The sequence below is a fragment of the Neurospora tetraspora genome (genome assembly GCF_033439725.1).
Source record: "Neurospora tetraspora strain CBS 560.94 chromosome Unknown B0H65scaffold_7, whole genome shotgun sequence".
Classification (NCBI taxonomy): domain Eukaryota; kingdom Fungi; phylum Ascomycota; class Sordariomycetes; order Sordariales; family Sordariaceae; genus Neurospora; species Neurospora tetraspora.
The window spans coordinates 952049-973697 of record NW_026944389.1 but is presented as its reverse complement, the minus strand read 5'-3'; the positions used below and the strand labels follow the sequence as shown (position 1 = coordinate 973697).

General features: G+C 45.2%; 6 protein-coding genes across 6 annotated transcripts; 2 read left to right on the top strand and 4 right to left on the bottom strand.

Annotated features, from left to right (window-relative positions):
- Positions 1 to 3903: 3903 nt before the first annotated feature.
- B0H65DRAFT_284275 (uncharacterized protein) lies at positions 3904 to 6452 on the bottom strand. Its single transcript, XM_062822922.1, has 2 exons — positions 5399 to 6452; positions 3904 to 5335 (listed from the first exon to the last, which is right to left on the bottom strand). Exons 1-2 carry the CDS (start codon positions 6152 to 6154, stop codon positions 4058 to 4060), a joined length of 2034 nt encoding a protein of 677 aa, XP_062678283.1. The 5' UTR covers positions 6155 to 6452; the 3' UTR covers positions 3904 to 4057.
- A 644-nt stretch (positions 6453 to 7096) lies between these two features.
- B0H65DRAFT_511219 (uncharacterized protein) lies at positions 7097 to 11587 on the bottom strand (the record flags this gene model as incomplete). The annotated part of the gene is given in 11 exon segments (XM_062828467.1): positions 7097 to 8460; positions 8476 to 8539; positions 8570 to 8690; positions 8870 to 8937; positions 8962 to 9158; positions 9172 to 9398; positions 9821 to 10622; positions 10722 to 10793; positions 10902 to 10989; positions 11000 to 11443; positions 11513 to 11587. The coding sequence occupies 11 exon segments, from the start codon at positions 11585 to 11587 to the stop codon at positions 7097 to 7099; spliced, it is 3522 nt and encodes a 1173-aa protein (XP_062678282.1).
- Positions 11588 to 12265: 678 nt separating this feature from the next.
- B0H65DRAFT_432673 (P-loop containing nucleoside triphosphate hydrolase protein) lies at positions 12266 to 14375 on the top strand (the record flags this gene model as incomplete). Its single annotated transcript, XM_062825022.1, has 4 exons — positions 12266 to 13192; positions 13265 to 13622; positions 13685 to 13903; positions 13969 to 14375. The coding sequence occupies 4 exons, from the start codon at positions 12266 to 12268 to the stop codon at positions 14373 to 14375; spliced, it is 1911 nt and encodes a 636-aa protein (XP_062678281.1).
- Positions 14376 to 14445: 70 nt separating this feature from the next.
- Positions 14446 to 14982, bottom strand: B0H65DRAFT_433853 (uncharacterized protein; the record flags this gene model as incomplete). Its single annotated transcript, XM_062825096.1, has 1 exon — positions 14446 to 14982. The coding sequence occupies one exon, from the start codon at positions 14980 to 14982 to the stop codon at positions 14446 to 14448; it is 537 nt and encodes a 178-aa protein (XP_062678280.1).
- Positions 14983 to 15063: 81 nt separating this feature from the next.
- B0H65DRAFT_433239 (uncharacterized protein) lies at positions 15064 to 15564 on the bottom strand (the record flags this gene model as incomplete). The annotated part of the gene is made up of 1 exon (XM_062825055.1): positions 15064 to 15564. A coding segment is annotated over one exon (501 nt), but the record flags the coding sequence as incomplete, so codon positions are not given.
- A 2308-nt stretch (positions 15565 to 17872) lies between these two features.
- B0H65DRAFT_551678 (uncharacterized protein) lies at positions 17873 to 19010 on the top strand (the record flags this gene model as incomplete). Its single annotated transcript, XM_062829834.1, has 3 exons — positions 17873 to 17981; positions 18052 to 18586; positions 18707 to 19010. The coding sequence occupies 3 exons, from the start codon at positions 17873 to 17875 to the stop codon at positions 19008 to 19010; spliced, it is 948 nt and encodes a 315-aa protein (XP_062678278.1).
- Positions 19011 to 21649: the final 2639 nt, after the last annotated feature.

Below are 21649 nucleotides of genomic sequence, written 5' to 3'. Positions count from 1 at the left end.
TTACTATAAATTTTATATTATTACGCTTACTTTAAAAGTAAAATCTTTATTAGGATTATAAACCGCCTAGTAATTACCTCCGTCGGTTAAATAATTTACTTTTTTATTTCTTTTAAAAAATCCATTATTAAATAATTTTCAAACACCTACCCCTCTCCTTCAACCGTCCTACCTTCTTTACTCGTTAAAATCGCTTTAATTCCTTTACTGGCTATTGTGTATATAAAATACCCGCCAAACTCTAATATAAGTAATTCGGTTACTATAATCCTCAAATCTTTAAATACTTTTATAATATTGAAGGCATTAAATTCAGAGGGCCCGCTACTCATTAATACGATACGTACAATATTTTAAAAATTAAACGATAAATTAAACGAAACTTACGAAATAAAGGATTTAATCTAGGAAAGCGTCTTGCCGTCGATTTTCTTAAATATAAAATAGGGAAAAGTAGCTTTGAATATATTATATTTATTACCTACTAATAAAATAAATTCGTTTGGGACATTTATGTAGCGAATCGAATAATTAAGGCCATCGCTAAAAGACTCTATTTAATTATTAATATAATTAATTACTAATATAATATTAAAATTAAATATATTAAATACGATAATAAATTTAATAATTAATATATTAGAAATAAGTTAATTATACGCCTTATTATTTTCGAACCTTTAATACTTAATATTTAAATTTATAACGGTAATACTAAATATTATAAGGGTATAATTAAAGAAAAAGCGTATATAATAATAAATAGCGTTAAAAATCCCTTATAATTTCTAGCTTTAAATCATTTTAACTTCCGTTTACTTTATTAATTAATTGCTTAAATATTTCTATAATTAGAAGTTACTATACGAATAGATTTATACTTTTGTAATTTACTATAAAGGGGTATAAATTAAACCCTGTAAACTTAATTTTAATTATTTATTCGTCTACGGCTATAAAATATATATAATAACAGGTATTATATAAAAAAAAGAATAATAGTAAAAAGAATTTTAATTAAAGGCTTAAATCGGATTCCTTATTAGCTATACTACCTCTTCTAGTTACTAAATTTAAAACCCGTAAATTAACTGTATTGTGTATACTCGTAATATATTCTTTAACGAAAATCCAATTTATTTAAGGAACCTTAATAATTGTCAAGAAGGACTAAGGTTAATTAGTAACGAAATTGCCGATCTATTCAATTAAATTAATTAACCTCTTTAATTCTTTATATAATATTTTGAACCCTTCAACGTAATTTAAAATATAGAAAATAATAATCTTACCTCTCTCCTACCGTTATTTATCGATAATAAAAATTTAAAAAATAATAACGAAACTATTTCGAAATTAATAAAGCTTACTGCTCAAAATAAAATATTTGTCGACTTTATATTTAATTACCCTACTCCGCTAAATATATTACTAACTATTTTTACTACTAACCTTATAATAAATTTACTAAAACTTATCTCCTTCTTAACTTTCGAATTATAGGAAGTTATATTTAACATTAGGAAATTTATTCAATTAATTAAGTAATAGTAAGGTAAAATAATTATAAACGTAGAAATTAATTACCTGATTTCTAAAGGTAGTAGACTAAATTCTATTAAACGTTAAAACCTCCTTCTAATCCCAAAAACTTACCGCAATTTTAAATATTATAATTCAAATAATCTTTTTAAATAAATAAAGGAAATATATTTTAACAATTATAAAAAAATAAAATTATAAATTAAAGTTGACGAAGACGTTCTCCGTATTAAAAATCTTCCAATCCTCGACTATATATAAATATATATATATAAATTTAATAAATATAGTCAATTATTAAAAGTAAAGGCTCCCTTTATAATTAAAGGAAATTAGTAATATAATTATAGTAAGGAAACGTATACTTCTACGTTAATTAATCGCTTATTTCGGTCAATTATCACCTACGCTATTAAATTCGATTTCGAACTCATTTAATACAATATAATAAACGCCTTTGTTAATGCCTACCTTAAAAAAGAAATATATATATATATATACCCCCTAATTATTAAAAGTATAATACTATCTTTAAAATCCTGAAGACCTTTTATAATCTTTAACGAACTCCCTTACTATAATAACGAAAATTTAATAGGACCTTTAAAAATTTAAGGTTCAAATTATTATTCGAAGACCCATATATCCTCAAACGTAATAAAATCCTAATTTTCTATTACATTAATAATATTATTTTCGCCTTTAATGAATTATAGTATAATAAAGTTACCCGGGTTACGAAGAAACTAAAAGAGAAATATAAATTTACTAGTAGTAATAACCTTTAATAGTTTCTAAGTATCGAAATTATTCGAAACTAAAAAGTAAACTATATTTAATTATCCTAATAGGAATATATTTATAAAATTACTAAATTAATTAAGAATCCCTATACCTTCGCCTTTGTTCCAATAAATAATAAAGAATTAATACTTTATAATAGTATAACCTCTTTTAATAAAATCCGGGAATATTAGGTTATTATTGTCTCTATAATATACGCTGCTATAATTACCCGGCCTAATATCACCTTCGCCGCCAGCTGACTAATTCGCTATAATTATAACCCTAATCCTTAATATTGTAAGGCTATTAATAAAATTTTATATTACCTTTAATATTACCTTAATCTCTCCCTCTATTATAATAAATTAATAAAGTTTAAAATCGCTTCAAATATATTGTACGCTAACAATTTTCTAAATTGAAAGAATTCGTATAGATTTACAATTAAATTCTTTAATAATTTAATTTATTAGGGTATAACTAAATAAAAAATAGTATCCACCTTAATAATAAAAATAGAATTATTATCGATTTTAAACGCTATTAAGGAAGTTATCGCTATTATACATTTATATAAGGAGATTAATATTCCCCTTAATAAAGATATGCCTGTAATCGGTTGTAATAATATATAAATAATCTGTATATTAATTATTAAAGTAGCGAAGCTAATAATTAAATTAAAATATATCGATATCTATTGTTATTAATTAAGGTAAGAAACTATAGAGGGAAGGATTAAAGTTAAGTATTTAGAGACGAAGAAAATATTAGCCGATAGACTAACGAAGGTTCTAAGATAATTAGATTACGAGAAATTCTGGGAATTAATAGGAATAACGAATATACTAGTTTGTAAGGAGATAAGGATAGATAAGGAGATTCCGGATAATATTTTAAAGGATATTTACAATTTGGTTAAAGAAATTAATGTATTAGAAGAGAAATTTTATAAATAGCTTTACTTTTGCCCTATTTAGAAAGTTTGTAAGTAAGAGGGTGTATCAAATTTAAGGGTGGTTTTAACCATACTATATAGAGGTTAGCGCTCTAGCCACCTAATATTGCCTAATTTCTAAGCATATCTAGGTTACCCTAGCACCCCCTATATCTTCTGGGCGAGTCAATCACACACACTCTTCAATCAATCAATTCTACACCGTCACATCTGACAAAATGATCCCGATGCTAACTGATGAGTGAGTGGTGAGTGCGAAAGAAGACATAAGATCTGTTTTGCAAGACAACGCTGTAAATTGATGAGCATGACCTCCTCTTAGCTGTTGATTCCCCTCCCCAGATGCTTGATTGGATCTCCGTTGTTGACAAGACGAGCTAAATCGTATCTGTCTGTAGCTTAAAGTCCGCCATGGCAAGTCTCCCCAAAGCCACCCACCCACTAACCTCTTATGCCCGCTCATGCTCTCGGGCTCGGCCAAGAAGACCAATTCCCAATGATGCTTTCGTAGTGAGAATGTAAACCACTGCCTCGGTAGCTAGCGTATAACAGGTGTTCATGCAATGTTCTGATGTCCATAAGCAAACAATGACTTCCACTCCTTTCCTTTTGCCTAGTAACCGCGCCAGAATCCCCCGAGCCGAGTCTCCTTGATTGACACCCCTGTCCATTCCTCAAATACTGGCCGTAAACACTGTTTCTTTATTGAACCCGTCAGGTATCTTTGATCCACCTTGATGACATCCTCCCCCAGATCTTTCCCAAATGTTACTACGCCCGGACGATACCCGCGCCCTCCCGGCGCCCCCTCGATACCGGGATCTGAATCTCCCCTTCCGAATCCGAGTCTCCTCTCTCCCTTGCCGCGGCAAGCTCCAACATCCTATCAATGTCCTCATCTTTCAGGCCCGTGCGTGCCGGCCTCGAAGGTACCGTGAGTCCCGAGGAAACAGGCAATTGCTTCAACTTTTGTATAGGTGCGTGCGCGTGCGCGTGTTGTTGTGGCTCGCCACCAGTAGCAGCATGGCCGTTGTATCCTCCCCTCTTCCGCGGCATGCCTCGGGTGTTGGTGTTGCTGTACGGCGAGACGCCGTAGGTGCCGTCGTCCATGTCCATGGCGTTGGGAGACTTTTGGAAACCTACGCGTTTTTGGGTGGACTGGGACTGTGTTTGGTGGGCGCGTGGGTGGTTTGTTGGTCTTGCCGAGGGTAGGCTTTTCCGTGGTTGTGAGCTCGGCAGTGCGGTTCGTTGTTGCGGTTGTGCGTGGCCGGATGGCAGTGGTTGTGATGATGGCAAAGGTTGCGACGACGATAGTGGTTGTGATGATGAGGGAAAGCCGTGTTTGAGGTTAGCAGAGTTACCGGGACTACTCATGAAGAGCAAGGATTCTATGGCGTCTTGTTCCCGGACGTTCTGATGTGGAGGGTAGAGTGGCGGATCCATTAGCGATGTCCGATGATGATGTGTTGTTAGGTAAGGACTGGGTTGCCCAGCTGTGTTGAGTCCTTGTTGGGGTGGTGGCTGGTGGTTGATAGCAAGAAAAGCCTGTGTGTTTCGTGGCACCGAGTTGCGCCGAGGATGTTGAAATTGCTGTCTTGTTGGCTGAATAGGAGCGGGAGGAGCAAGAGTAACAGAAGGAATAGGCTCTGCCTGCGAAGTTGGGCTATAACGAGGAGCCAAGTGACCCGATTCCGGCGGATAGGGACTCTCGGCGGGCCGCCCTTGGCTGTGATGTTGTTGGGAACCTGACGGATGTTGTTGCGAACCCGATGGATGATGCTGCTGAGACCCTGATGGATATTGCTGGGAGGATGTTGGGTATTGTTGAGAGCTAACGGGAGCCATACTGGCGTGGCTACCTCTGCGTTGGAGGTTCGAGAGCTGTGGACTGGCGGACGATCCGTTCCTCATGTGTACCGTGGAATTGCTCGAGGTAGGAGAAGCGGCACGGGAAGCCAGCGACTCTACTTGGTCAATCGAGTGGGATTGCCATCCATTGTTGACCTTAACCATTGCGTATGAAAGACGAGTCTTGAGCTCGGCAGAGAGCTGTAACAAAGGTGGTGTTAGCATTGAGAATTCTAAAAGCCAGAGATCCAACCAAAGACTCACCTCTCCAAGTCGGCTGGTGGCAGTAGAAGCCATACTGACGGCGCTTGTGTTCCTTGTGTGACTGGCGGTACCAGCGAGAGATGGGCTGGGCCTTTCGTATGTGGGCTTGACCATTCCGTCGGCCATGCGCTTTCTTGACAAAGCATTTCCATTCTCGGGTATCCTCTCCTGTGCGGCAGCAATCTGGGACAGCTGCAGCAACTGTGAATCCTGGCTCGAGTCGTGGCTGTTGGGCTTGCTGGGGCTTCGACCACCTTCGCTGGAGGGCGGGGTAAACACCAAGTCAGCGTCGTTGGTGGAACTTGTTGCTTGCGAGACGCTGAGAGAGTGCGGGAGGCGGTGACGTTGGGACGGCGGAGGAGGTTGGAAGCGACTGGAGCTGTCGTAAGGAGCTAGATTGGCACTGCTGGCGTTGACCGGCGGGTATTCGGACGGGCGAGGGTCGTAGATACGGGGCGCCTCGGGGGCCGGGTGTCGGACGGGTGCCGACGGCTGGTGGGAATGGGGATGCGGATAACTTGGGACGCGATAGTCGGTCGCGTCGTGGGAGCTGGTGGCCGCTGGTCGCGTCTCCTTGTCGGCAGTAGAAGCTTGTCGCATGGTGGCGGCGACCATGGAGCTATGAGGAAGCAAAAGTGTCGAGTCTTTGTCGGCATTGTGAAGCGTCGGCGTCGGCGTCGCAATGGTCGCAATCGCAGTGACACGTCCGGGGTCCAGCGCAGGCAGCACCGACGCGGAGGGCGTGTCCGGCCCCATAATTGCACTTTGAGTACAGCGACAACGGCCGGGCAGGCGAGGGGATCGTGGCGGAGAAGGGGGGGACGCGGTAGTTCGGGGCAGCAATTGGAATGCAGTCGTAGGTTGAAGATTGCTCGATGCGAGATTTGGCGACAAGCGAGGCTCTTTGGTTGGAAGCTCGGGTAGATGATCTCTATAGTGTTGGCGTGCGTTACGCGGTTCGCGACGCCGCCCGCAGATGGGCTAACGAACTGGAACCGCGCTGTGTTGCACTTACACGACTCCGCTTTCTCTAGCTGGGCTGCTGTGGACAATGGTTTCCCTACACTATTTAGCGGGTCCCCACTGCCGCGCGCGCGTGAACTTCTGGCGCTCTCGGGGCTTCCCTGTTCTGCATTTGTGAGCACCGCACGGATCGAATGGTGAGCAGCGCTACAGAAATTGACCCCACAATCTTCAAGTGTGCTCACGCCAAGAGCACGTGTGATTTGAGACCCAAGTTGATCATTTATGTTTCGCCTCTTCAATTGGCTCGGGACGCGTCGACTTGTCCTCTTCAAGTCATTTCACAACTCCAGTCTTCACTCTTCACTTCCGCTGTCCAGATCGAGATGAATGATCCATCATCAAACAGTCATCATGTTCGAGATTTGGTTGACCAAAATCCGCTAATTTACACTTAGGCCAATTTCCGAATTTTGTCCAATCTTTTTTTGTCTCGACGCCAACAAGCACCATCAAACTTAGTCAAGCGTCAACTGAACGCGAGGTCACGTGCCTCCAACTACACCTCTTCATATGCACATGTTTGAACCACTTCCTGTCATACTTCTATGCCCCCAACATTCTCATCATTAGGTGTGTCAATCAACCATTACATCTCTTGAATTTCAGTGCAATCTCCATTCAATCCGTAGAACTATCTAAAGTCTGTCCCTCTCCCAGCCCGAAGAGTCTTCTTCAACCACAAGACAAATACCCCTTCCACGTGAAATTCAACGCCCCCCGAATCGGCACCGAAAACATCTTATCCGCATCAATGAACGTCCCTCTCAGTTCGTTGAACGTGCAAAGCGACGGATTCCTCTGCAGCTCGTCCGACATGGAGTCCTTCTCTGGGTCCCAGTCTCTCCAGCCGCCTTCCCGGGGAATGCTCCATCTGATAACCGAAGCACCGCCGCGTCCGAATTCTTCCTGCTTATGGTGACAGGTGGTGATGTCTTCGTGGTCGCATTGGTCGGAGCAGCCTGTGTCTTGCCTGTAATGGCGGTCTTCAGCTTGGGTGGGGGTTGCGAGCTTGGGTTCTGGATTGAGGACGAGACAGAGGGAATCGTCGGTTTTGGTTTTGGAGGTACTGGATTGGTAGAGGAGGCGGGGTCGGCGCTGACTCGTTAATGAGGGGATAAGGATCGTGTGGTTGAGGGTTTGAATTTTGGGTTGTGGCTGCGAGTTGTCAGATGTCGATGGGTTCAAGGACATTCTGATGAACTTGACGCTGCAGGTCAGAAGTGGAAGACAGATGTAGACGGCATCAGAACACCAGTAGGTGACACCAAGGGGTACTGGCAAGTCATCCACCCTCTTGTGAAAGTGGTACGCAGTCGTTAACACATCCCCAGACTGCTCAAGTCTCGGTTCTTCGGTTCCGGTGTCCTCACCGGCTTCAAACCGGAATCTGGTAAGAGAGACTGTTGCTTTCGTGACATGAGAGCTTGCAGCGTCGAAGTTGATGGATAGGGCATACAGCAAAGAGCCGTCGGAAGAGAAGCGAATTTCGGTCAGTAAGCGTGAACCGAAGCGTGTCCCAAGGTCTGGCATCTGCTCTTTCTCGGCAATTTGAGCTTCCGGCAACAAAGGACCATCCCTTTCGGACAACTTGGGTAGGCTAGATGTCGTGGTCTTTCCGCTGACTGTGTTCATGATACTCAAGCTTTCTGCATCTTGTGCCCAGACAAAGACAGGCTCCCTGGGATGCAGCGTACCACCCATCTGCCTTCTTGTCTTTTGCCTTCCGTGGCATGGGACCCACACAGGATTCCCTTCTTCACGAACGATGACCAGAACGTCTGTAACGGTATCGCACTCGGGCTCTGTTGCATCCGTTGACGAGTAAATAAGATTGGAATCCCCTTCCGTCTCACTGCCTGTTTCGCTCTCACTCTCTTCTTCATCCTCGTCAAATTCCTTTTCATCATACTCTTCATCTTCCTCTTCTTCCTCGTCATACTCGGAACGATCATCATCTCCTGGGCCTCCTCCATCTTTCTGTCCTGTACCTTCCGCGAGCCCTCGGAGTCTCCCCATGGATTGCGAAGGCCTTTGCACTGGCGTAAAATAACATGCCACGTTGACCTTCCCTGTATGGTTGGAAGCAACCCGTACTTCATTGACGAGCTGCCAACTCTGTGGTGTGCTCGAGAGACATTCGCTTACCAGTCTCTTAGGCAGCGCATATGACTGTTCTCCGTCAGAATTTATAACCGCAACATCCAGATTACGCTTGCAGATTGAGTACATCCCGGGAGAATCGACAGCTGACAGCGAACCGAAAGAGCTGAAATGACGGAATGGAAAATTCAGACCTGAGTTCAGAGACCCAGAGACCCAGCCTGGCTTCGAAAATGGTGTTGAAACAAGCCATTTCAGCGATCCATCACCGGTGTCACTGGGCTTCATCAAGAGTACCCGAGCCTTGAATACGCCCTTGTCAGTACACACCTCGTCTACCGATACATCGCTGCTTGGTCCCAGCGCACGTGGACCAAGGGCGACTCGCCTGATTGTCTTGTCCAAGAACTTTGCTCTTCCCGGAAAAAAACCCCAACCTGCAAGGTCCATGGGGCACAGCAACAGAGCATCCATGCCAGACGAGAGTGCCTCGTGCCACTCCATGATGAAGCGTTGAAGATGGTGAAGAATCTCCAAATCGTGCGTTGACACCCACCCATTACCAGGCTTATCCCACCAAAGCGGTATTGTTGAAGCGATGAAGTCTGATGTACTCCATTCCGACCCATCAGCTCTCATGCTATAACCACAGCTGCCACGCTGTACGTATTGGGCAAACAGATAGCGTGCTACTTTGGTTTGTACCCGAAAGGCAGTCCAAAAGCCGCAGCTTTGGATAAATTTTCGGATCTCTTGACGCATTTCCTCGCAAGCCACGCCTCTCATATCCAAATGTTGAAACCAAAAGACAGAGGCATATCGAAGGAATGCATGCTCAGGGTCGGTTTCGAAAGACTCTGGCAGGCCATCCGGACTCTCATAGCGTTTGAAACTCAGGTACGTGAGACATATCCGGCCCATTTCCCGATGCGCCGATGATCGATCAATGAAGTACTTGGAGAGATGTTCCGAAGGGACCAGGCTATGGCGGAGAAGGAAGAAGTCTTGAACGGATTTGTGACTAAGCTTAACAATCGGGCTTTGTGCGGTATCGGCAGAGGGAGAATCGATGGTTAGGAACGATCCACAAAGCCGACGGATAGCGTCTTGAGATGGAATTCGTTTTGTGGAATAGTCGTTGGAGCCGATCCGTGTGGCCAATGCATCAAGCAGTTCGGTCATGGCTAGGAGTTTCCTGGTTGTAACAAGAATGACGATGGTGCGCCTGTAGACGAGTGGGTGAGTTAGCTAAGCAGTTAACCGAGGGCACCCCTCCTGAGAGCGAATGCTTCTTACCTTGCCAGCTCTTGCTCGTAAGTAGTCCGATAATTGAGTTTCTCGAGACTGCGCAAGTAACAGCCGCTCAATCCCTTGGGATAAGTTCTCAGTTCCTCTTCAGCCTCTTCCTCGCAAGTGATGCCTTGTCCAAGCAGGGTATCTGCTCGCAGTTTTGCATAGAGGAAGTTGCCCTCCGACGCTTCCACCAAGTCTTCAATCTGATCCGGCGAAAGTTCCTTCTCACTAAGCATGTCTTCAAGGTAGGCTTTGATATCTGCAGCCAAGCTTGCTGATGAAGGAACAATCTGAAATGCTTTGACCCTTGACATGGTTTCTCCTATTGGGCCTTCATTACGACTGGTGAAACACCACTTGGTGGTTCCATGCCGCTCCGAAGCCTGCGAAATCAGCTGCTCAAACATGCCATGGAAAGGATACGGCCTTTCCTGGTCTAACCCTATTATTTCGTCAAGACCGTCCACCACAATGTAAGCAAGACTCGTAGCCTTGAGAAGCTCATGGACGACATCCATGAGTGGTCTTTCGTGGTTGATGAAATTATTGGAATTGGCTTGGTCCTCGCGGAACATGTCAACAACTTTGTCCGGTATCCTCTTGGACATGTACCTGCAGAGTAGCTGTATGGCAATGGAACGAAGTGCGTTTCGAGGGTCTTTGCGGGTGGGGTCATCGAAGGAGCAGAAATACCAGACCACCTTGTGGTTCTCCTGCTTTAAGCGGCTGACAATCTGGGAGGCCAAGATTGTTTTTCCGCAGCCAGGAGGTGCGTTGTACCACAGGACAGGATCTGACTTTTTCCCTGTCCAGACATCACGCCTGTCCCATTCCTTGTATCCAGGGTGGTCGAAAATCCATGAACAGGTTCCGTGGTGGTGAAGTTCTAGCATATCATACAGACTGTGGCGAGGGTCGAGCTTGGAGGGGCCTTCGGGGCCGGCAACCCATGGGATGATCTGGTCTCGCAGCATGTCTGTCCGGTGCCTGCATTAGCGTATGTAACGAATACCAAGAAGTTCGGATGAATGCGTACCTGGACGCCATTGACGGGTCAGTCTGGCCTCGATGGACTGAGCGAGACACTGGACGCTTGTACGGTCCTCCTTAATGGTGCGTAGACAATCCTTGATGTCCTTGTCGAGTGGGCTGATAAGTCCCTTGGCTATGCTCTTTGAGAACGGAATTGGAGAGGATCTTAATGGATTCCCACCAGAACTGGAGAATGTTCCTGTATGATGCCACCAGTCTCGCCTGCATGACTGGGTCATCTCGATAGGCATCGTAGAAGTTGTCGTAGCAATGAAGGTATGTATCGATCTCATCGAGCGCTTCAATGACTGTATTCAAGCACTCCTGGGCGTTGAGCGCCAGCATCAAGACCATGCGAGCACCAGAGAAAATGGCGGCCACCGCCATGGGACATGCCCCGAAGACGGTCTCGCAGAACTTGGCAAGCTCGGTCAAGGATAACACGAAGGGTCCCAGCTTGTCCAACGCCCTGGCAGACTTGCTGTTTTTCTTCTTGGCGGCGACATCTCGGGAGAAGTCGTTGATGAAGGCTCGCAGTTGGGCTTCCTGGTGCTTGGACTCGGACGAGTTCTCGGGCGCAGTTTGATCGCGTCGCTCGGTAATGGACTTGATGAAGGGATGTTTCGCGTCTCTCTTGGACAGCTGAGAGAGGAAGTCATCGACAACGGCAGCGAAGCGTTGGTTCGGCGTCTGTGTGCTGTCGCTGTCGCTGTCGTTCTTGAAGTCGTCAGTCGTCATGTTGTGTCTAGAGCTTGGCTCCCCGAGGTCATCGGAAGCAAAGAATCCCCAACAACATCAACTGCCAGGGACTTGAGGTACAGACCGGAGATACAGGCCTTCATGTTGGGGTGCAGAGACTTAAAATTTAGGGCTGACTCCTTGATTACCACCCCACCCTATCCCATCCTTGCAAATTGACCTGGTGGCGGCAGCTGACACCCAGACTGAAAGTGTTGAAGGAGGTCACCAAGACCGGGAAGGAGAGAAGGCTGTGACGACAAGAGAAAGCCAGGTGGCGCGGGGTAATATGAATGATTTTGGCGATAAGGTTGCTTCGTTTGGAAGGCTCGAATGTCTCCGGCAAATGGACGATGGATGCCTGGAAACACCAATGTAAGGTGCTAGCCCAAAGGAGCGCTTAGCGCTGAAGCCGCATGCAAATATATGCAACTATTGCATGCAACCATCCCGTCATGCAGCAATCAGCAGGGGCATCTGACAGACTATTTAAACCGTCAGAGCGGGGATGGGGTCGGTCGATGATAACCGGAATGGCATGGCATCACCAGGGGCATGAGCAAGCCTGGTCTATATCGTGCCTCCAATGCCCACCATTAAAATGGCTCTACCTAGTCTTCATACCAGCAGTTGGCATGAGTCCACACCTGACAAACGCATCCCATCAAACGAGCAGCCATGGCGAACGTTGACGCCGGAACACGCCTTGAAAGCTTGATCCTTCGCCGCAAATACGATCCGAAGACTCGGGAGGAGAAGGAAGTCAAGGTTCACAATCTCAAATCCGATGCGCTATCCGAGGAACAGCGCAAAGAACTCGAGCATGCTCTCGTCATCCGTCAAGTCTACGACCAGAATGGCCGGCAAGAGAAGACCATCCTCAACGTCAACTCCCCCTTCATCCTCCGCGCATTCCGAGATGTGATCAAGTCCCATCCCATCGTTCCCTCGACCTTTGAGGAGCCCTTCGAGCTCGAAAGTCCATTCCAGATGCTGATTCACCACTGGGATGACCTGGATGTTCATCGCCGACAGACATCCGACTACGATGTCCGATCCCATCTCAACCTCCTTTTTGACTTCATGGAGTCTGAGCTGGGCCCTGACTACCAAAGACTCCAGGCCATGTGGCAAAAAGGCCATATTACGTACGAGACATTATGGTCCGTCTTCAAGCCCGGCAGCCTGCTCATCACGTTTGAGAACGGTCATCCCTGGCTTCTTCGCTGCTTACGGACGGGTTATGAGGTGTACAACAGCATAGGTCCAGTCTGTCATATTTACGGTCAGTACACCGACTTTGATGGGAAAACATTCGGAAATGCCACTCAGGAGTTTCAGATTCGCCAGAAGGTTAGCTTGAATGGTCTTCATCCTGGTCCCATCAACCAATTACCCATCTTCCCCCTTGCGTACTGGACAAAAGACGAGACCAAGATAGACGACCTGAAGAGAAGACTCCAGATCAGGGGAGAGGCCTTCAAAGAGATCGATGGCGTCGCTCTCAGATACTACCACGGTACGGCCAAGTATCTCAAAGAACCTCCGATGAGCTACTACCATCCCTCTCTTGAAGGCGAATCAGGCTTGTGGATTGGGTTCACGGTCAGTACACTGACCCCAAGGCTAGCAACACTCTTGAAAGCCAGAGCAGTACTCATTCAAATGTCAGTATAGGAGTCAGCACGAGTTGTCTTGGACCGGGTACTATTCGACGAGGAAATATTCTCCGAACGCAAGACCGTCGCCGCCAATCCAGGCGCGGACCTTACCCTCTGTCCGCCCTATACCAAGGGGTTTTCCCCAGCAAAGAAGACGTTCTGCCGGTACTACCTGGACTGTCTTCGCCCTATCGACTGGAAGCCAGATGCCTGGGAGTCTCTGCTCCTCCCGAATGCCCAGAAACGCATTCTTCGAGCTCTCGTTGAGAATCACATATTCCCTGACAATGCCCGGGACGAAGACATGCAAAAGGGCAAAGGGCTGGTTCTCTTGTTACATGGAAGCCCCGGGTCTGGAAAGACGATGACTGCAGGTTAGACTAGTCGGCCTGTGGCGGTCACGTCTTTTCCAACTTGCTAACAAGGGCGCACACAGAAACTGCTGCAGAAGCAACCAAGAAGCTTCTAATCTCAAGCTCACTCGGGGAGTTGAACCGAGACAACTGGGCATCCGAGTTTGAGAGACGTCTCAAAGAGCTATTGCATTACGCCACAAAATGGCAGGCAGTCGTGCTACTCGATGAAGCTGATGTGTTCCTAGAGAAACGCGAGGATGCGGAAGGTCACAACGCCGACCGGAATGCCTTGGTCGCCGGTGCGGACCCTCCATGTTGGAACTATATGCCAATGTTCGCTGCCACTCGTCTTCCCTACCCACAGTCTTCCTGAAGCATCTTGAGTACTTCTCAGGGATCGTGTTCCTGACCACCAACCGCGTCCGGTCATTCGATGCCGCGATGAAGTCTCGCATACACCTTGCGCTGACCTACGGACCACCCGATCTTGAGACTCGGCGGCAACTCTGGATGAAGTATCTCGGAGCGATCCCGAAGAGCGAGATCAGCATGGGTATCAACGAGGATATTGACGAGCTGCTCACAGAAAAGCTCAACGGACGTGAGATATCGTATGCGGTCAACACGGCTCGTACCATTGCTCGTCATGAACGACAGCCACTGAGTCTTGATCACTTGATGACTGTTATCCTAGTGCGGCAAGAATTTGACAAGTCTTTGAAGGAGGTTTCAAGGATAGAAAGGAAAGATTCCGTTCTTGACGCTTTCTAACGCCTGGAAGAGTATAAGGTGCCCAGCCTTCTAATAAAATTGGATTAAAGATATTATTAATGGGGCTCGATTACAAATTGCGTGATGATTTCTGCATCGCAGCATTCTGCGTCGCAGCAGAAAACATCTTCTCCAGAATAGCCAGCTTCTCCATCACAGGCTTAAACCTTGACTGGACCTCCGTAGTAGCCGGTCTCCCGTTCAGCATCATCATCTCCATCTCAGAAACAAGCATATCCTCCATGGAATTCAACTTCTCCTCCGTAGAATAAAACGGAGACACGTACGCAGGAATACCATGCTCAACAAACATCTTGTCCAAAGCAACCAAGTTCGCCACCAGAGACTTGTACTCGAGCGAAAACACCATAAAAGTCCCAGGAGCTTCCTCACTTCCCCCCTCTTTGTCATCCCGGTTCGAAGCAAGCCCCTTCTCCATGGCAGCCAGCTTCTGCTCCACCCCCTTCTCGTCCAGTAAAGTATTGTTAATCCGAGAAAGAAGTGGAACGAAGACCTCCTTCATATGCTCCAGCCTATACTCCACCAACTCAAGCGAAGACCTGATCAGAGGAAAGTTATCCGGAGAAACCATCTTCATAGCATCCATTTCGGTCTCCACAAGCTGAAACCCAGCCAGGATCTCCTTCCAAGGTATCCTATCAGCTTCCTCATCTTCCTCAGCTTCCTCAGCTTCCTTAGCTTCCTCAACTTCCTCAACTTTGTCCCCTCCCTCCTCCTCGTCGCCACCCACACGACGTCTCTTGGCCGGACTCTTCCCCTTTTTATCACCACCCCCGTCTCCCTCTCCGCCTTTCCTCACCATCTCAGTAGTGACCTTCTCAGTGACCTTCTCAGTCATTTCAGTATCCTCAGCAGCAATGACCCTCTCAGAAACCTGAACTCCCAAACTCTCCCTGGTAAAATCCAGCCACTCCTCCCTCTTTGCTTTCCACGCCTTTGTGTCCCCAAGACTGTCAATTGCGCAGCTCACCATGCCCTTGCGCAAATGCATCAGACCGCTGGCTTGCCAGGCGGCGACGGCGAAACGGACTAGGTCAAGAATGTAGAGGGTTCGCTCTTCTTCGGAGAGGTCAGGGGTGGAACCGATTTGGTTGAGGACTTGGGTGTGGACTTGTTGGTACATTGAGGGCTCGGGGTCGGGGTCGGGGCCGGATTGAGGTTGGGACATGGTGACGTCGGGGTCGGATTGAGGTTGGGACATGGTAGCGGTAGGCCGTTTACGGCGAGTGGTAACAGGTTTGATAATTGATGGGACTGGTGAGTTAGATGAGAGGGTTAGTTCGTGTCAGAATGATGGATTTGGCTGATCTGGCTTACAGAGTATTGTCTAAAGTATTGACTGTTTTCCAAGAAAGAATCCGGCTTGATACCCGGGAAAAAAAGGGCGAAAGAATCCCGTCATTCTCTGCTCCTGGGACCCGACCTTTAAGTACTGAAAGAGAACGGCAAAAAAACAACGTGAGCCGTGGCTTCCAGGCAACCAGGCCGCACAACAACCCAAGTAGGAGCGTTGTGTTTGGATCTCCCGTGCCACTCACAGGACGGCACGAAGGATTACCTGCGTTCAAGTGCGTTCAAGGATCAGCGTTCCTGGCTTCGGTTCCTGCACCTGTCCGAAAGCGAGGTTCCTGGGGTGCTGGCGCAGGAAGGGAGATCGTGAGCTGAGTTGACATGGACAAGATTGGAAATTTCCACCGCTGCTACAAGGCAGGCAGAGATTGGTCCGAAGTTTTCTTGCTACTGTCGTCGGTGGGAAGAAGGAACGCCGAGAACGCAGCTTCCACCGTGCCTTCCCAAAGCGGAAAATAGCTACCGGATGTGTAATATCTGATTGGCTAGCATGTTGGGATGAAGTGGGTCTAATGTTCGGCGAGTCGGGCGCCGGCCGCGTCGGGCCCGCAAACGACGACATTCCGAGTGCTGCCATCTAGTTTGACGAGATCCTGCAAACCATTCACAAATTTGCTACATCGGTTCTTCAGTTATCCTCCTCGATTATTCTTGAGTTATCTCCTTGGAATTTCAGAAGTGAAGATAAATCCCCAACCAACCCATTCATCCTTTGATGGCCCTTGTTCGAGATGCAACACAGCAGAAGGTGTTGGCGGCCGGTGGCCGGGAACAAAGCATCGACCGTAAAGGGACCAACATGAAGCAACGCCATGCTCCATGTCGCGGTTGGTTCAGGTATCCGTACTGAGAGGAGGGGGGTCTTTCGACCTGTCCGCGAACGGTACTATGACAATTCGGAATTCAGTGACCTGTACTTAGAGCCCTCAACTTTTTTTGATGTCTAAATGCACTGACGTTTCACCTTTGAGATATTTCGTACCTGATTGACTGTTAATTCATGGTCTTTTGACAATCCGAATATTTCAAACGTTTGGGAATTTGGACGTTTCGTCGGGCGGGATAGTCAATTGATGGTAAATTGGCAGTCGTAACCAGTTTGACATCGGGGGTTCTCGAGGTGTCTAAGTACAGATCGTAAGACCCCCCTCCTCCCAGTACGGATCTTCCCCCTCCTCTACTCTACCTTCCTCAACCTTTCAATCCGCTGAGAAAGTGCAATATGACAGACGCGATTCGCATCCTCCTGACCTTCGCTCCTACTGCGGCTCCTCCTACTGCGCCTTCAACCATCACACGCTGGACCGCCTTACCGCTTGATATCGCAGCTACCTTCCACGTCGAAACCACCAGAATACCATGAACATTCTCTCGAATCTCAAACCCAAGGGGCGGAAACGCGAGAAGGTAATCCAAGCCCACACCCAACAATACCAAGCCTCGAACAGATCTTCCAATCCGACAGCCAAAACCACCATATGTCTCAAGTCCAACCCCCTCCTCTCGCACACACCTCTCTTCCCTCTATGCTTCTGAGGCTGTTAGAATGCCCTGTGTTCTACAAACCCCCGACTCAGGTCCCAGGGCCTGTTCTCGAATTCATCTTTTCCACCAGGTTGCTATTGTCGGAGCCGCACCTTGTCCCTTTTATCCACTTCATATCAGCGTACCACTGAACCCCCGTTCCGCGCTTGTTTGATGTTAGACAGTTTGAGCCTCCCTCCAAAAGCTTAATCTGGACGAAACAAAGCATCATTGTCTGCTTCGCAAACCCGCCTTTGTCGCATCGACTCCAGTCCCTGTCTCCCTGAGAGGGGTGGCGCAGAGGGCTTATCCCGTCCCGTGTTGTCGAGACAAGGGATTCCGTTTTTGTCTTTGATCACAGCATGGCCGTGGTTCATTCACGCTACCACGAACCATCTGCGCTATCTTGGGTGCTTGGTGTAGCATGACAAGATGGGGGTTAAAAGTCGTTCTCGACGACCGAGAAAGCTGGTTCCTCCCTTCCGAGTGTTCAACCGCAACGCCATCTCCAAGAACTCAGGAGGTCCTCCGCAGAGTTCAGGCACACGACGGCATACTCTACGGATACCTCAGCACGATAAGCACGCCAGTCTACTGCCATCATGAAGGTCACTCTTTCCTCCTTCATCGTGGCCATCGGTCTCTCTTCGATGACCATTGCCTCTCCTTTGCACCGTGCCGTCAGACGTCAAGAGGATGGACATTCTTCGAGTATGTACCACATCATCCGCCACTGGTTGCAGTGAAACCCACAATTTATCAGCTAACAACACTACCGCAGGTACTGCCCCCGAGTCTGTGTACCACTTTGGTATCTGGCCTCATAATCATACCAGACCTCATAAACCTACGGGCAGCCATACGGGCAGCCCTACTACCGATACTGGCATCCTAACGGTTCAAACCCAGACCTCATTAACCCAAACCGGCCCGACACTGGTCAATCGTGATGACGCCACTACATCCCCATCTCCAACTACCGTCTCCGACTTTCGTCCCCGCAAGTTCACCGGTTTCGACACCCACAAATTCACCGGCATCCCCCCTCCCTCGGTAACCTGGACTCCTCAGAGCGGCAGCCACACTCGCTCTGCCCACACAAGGCCCATCTACAGCGGTACCTACAGACATATACCTCCTCCCCCAAAGCCCACCGGCCCTATCGCCTGTGCCCTTGGGGAGTCTGACTCTGACGATGTTTTATTCTTTGCCAAGAAGAAACACAAGGAAGCCACCAAGCACGCCTCCCAGTCCCACTTGAACCGCAGAGAAGAATCTGAAGGACCTTGGGTCGGCGAAACGATAGTCATACAATCGTATTACACTCACCACGCCACGGTCACGAGAACCCAGTAGTCCGCCGTAACAATCACTTCTCTTCCCGGGCAGTATCAAAATCACCTTCCTCCCATCACAACTCCCCCTCCCCCCACCAGCACTTCTCAACCTCCCAAACCACCAACAACCACTTCCTCACACCCTCCTCCTCCCCCTCCGCCTCCTCCTCCTCCCAGCAGCAGCACAACCACCGCCCCAACCGCCACCCTAACTTCCAAAGCCATAACCCCGCCCACAATCGAGTCCAAAACCCCCGTCTGCCCCTCCGCAGGTACAGCAGGCACCAACAACAACAACATCTGGTGTCTAGGCGGGCAGACCTTCTACCTCGAATGCGACACCGACCACCACGGCGACGATTTCGGATCCGTCAACCTGGTCCCCCAGAACTGGGACATGTAGGGACGGTACGGCGCGCTTTGCGCGGCTGTTCCTGACCAGAAATGTACGGGGTTTAGTTATGTGTGGGGGACTGGCATGTGTTATTTGAAGGAAGGGGGGAATGCGAAGAAGAGTGCAGCGCTGTATTCAAATTAAATTGCCAAGCCAAATATAAATGAACAATCAAATATAAATAAATCAATATGCGTGTATATTTGATTTGCCCAAATAAATATATATCGATATTTGATTTGATATATTTGCCCGCCCGGCAGAATCCCTGGGTTAGGGTTTAAGCTGGCAAAACCCTTTCATTTTTACCCTTAAAGATTGCTATTATCGGGACCCTAAACCCCTATGTACGGTATCCTAAACCCTATATACGGCCAGTTAGCTCGCTCGAGCTACCTAGAGGGACCCGTATTTTAAAATTTTTGGTGTTTTAAATTACCGCCCGTATTCTAGGTACCTTTTTGAGGTTATATCGCTAACCTTTTACCCTAGTTAGTTCGCCTCTGAAATTAAGCCTTATTGTATTTAATTGTACTAAATCGTTTGCGATATTTATTAATTGTCCCTCCCTCTTGTTGTTAATTAGTACTAATTTCTATTTAGCGCTATTAGTATTGCTGCCGCCGCTGTTAAAATACCCGTTGTTAAAGACTTCGAAATTTCGTCCACTGTGGGCAATATACCGATTATTTCCTTTAAAGATTTGATTGCGTACGTAGAGGCTATTAATATATTCGATAGGATATATCGTCTCCCCTTCCGTCGATAAATTAATTATTTGAAAATGATTTACCACGACGATTTGTTTAAGAATATTGAACGTATATTGAAAATTACTTAGTAGGGAGATTAATATATATTAGAGGTATAGTTATGTAAACGTTTTAAATGAAACTCTTAGGTCAGCGATTATAATATTTATTTAATTAAAGTATTTAGAAATTATAAGTTGAATAGTTATTAGTATTATAATTTATACGATAATTTCTACGTCCTTTATATTATTAATTTAATTTTTATTTACTTTCGACGTATTTATAAGATTAAGGAATTTATTAGCGAAGATACCGATTAGCTAATATTTAAGAAAGTTCGCTCTATTATAGAGTAATTATAATAAATTATTTTTTTTATTATTAAGCTTATCAGCGAGGTATTTTGCGAGTTATTAGTAGAGATGATTATTACGGCGCGCTTCCTATTTAATTTTATTAAGAATAAGGTATTTCGAAGGTTCTTATAATTAATAGATTGTAATATAGTTAATAAGTTATTATTAGAGTCGCGCTATAGTTTTATAATATAGATAAAGAATAAATATACCTATTATTTTAATTATTTTAAAGAGCGTTTAGATAAATCCTTTTAATAGAAATACTTCTCTTTTAATTTTTAAACCTCCTTAAACGGCCTTATTATATTCTTAATATTCATTTATTATATAAATTACTATAATATTATTAACAATAATCTATTTGACCTCTTTTAAATTTATAGTAATTATAGTAGCGAGAATATTACGGCTTCCCTTCTATAGGTTATTAAGTTCTACGAAATTAAAAGCGATAAAATCGGCTTCTTTTAGTACGATAATGTTAATTCTAATAATTACTATATTTATTACGTTTTTAAGGGATTATACTTTGCCCTTTCGAACGAGGAAATCGAAATAGAAGTGTTTTATCGTCGTCTTCGTTATTTCGATTACGTTTTAAATTTCGGTATAAAGGCCATTATTAAATCTTCCATATCTTACACTACCGATACTAATTATTCCTTTTCCCGCCTTTTTATTATTAAAAAGAATATTATAATATAGGAGTAGCATAAGTAGGGCCTAGTTAGAAGGCTTTATAGTATTATATAATTTATTTAACGAAATTTTTAAAGACGGACGAAGTTTTAAGAAATTATATAATTTAAACGGTATTTTAATTTAATAACGAACTCTCTCCCTTCTTAGATATATGTATAGAGGAGGATGAAGTTTTTCTTACTATCGGCGTTATTTTTAATAATGTAACGCACTAAAATTCAAATTATTATATAATACGACGCGTTTAGAAGCTACGCTACTTTATTAATCATTACGTTAATAAGGCTATATAGTATTTAAATGTTTTGAAGAGGCTCTTTAAAGAAGATTAATTTAATAATAATGATTGGGCTATCCTTACTTCTATTATAGATATAATACGCTACTTTAAAGACTTCACTAAGAAATTTGAGAAGTAGGGTCCTTACTTCTTAACCGTTATACTTAATTTATACCGCTTTATTACTATTTTTAACGATAAGAGGGTATAATTTAATAAGAAGGTTATTTTTTAAATGTTTAAGGGTTTAAATATCTTAGAATTTAATATTGTAATTTCTAATATTTAACGGCGCCGCATACATACTTTATAAATTTAATCCTCCCTTCAAATTTAATCTTCTTCTTCCTCCTCTTCCTAAATCGAGCCCTCTTAAAAACAACGAGCCTCCTATTAATTATATTGACGATTTAATTAACGAAGGTATAGAGTACGTCAGTTTAATATTTAATAGAATTATTACTAAATTAGAAAAATATAAGGATTTAATAGAGGAGGAGAATACTATATATTAAATTATTTATATCCTCTACCCTAATTATTGTAATAGAT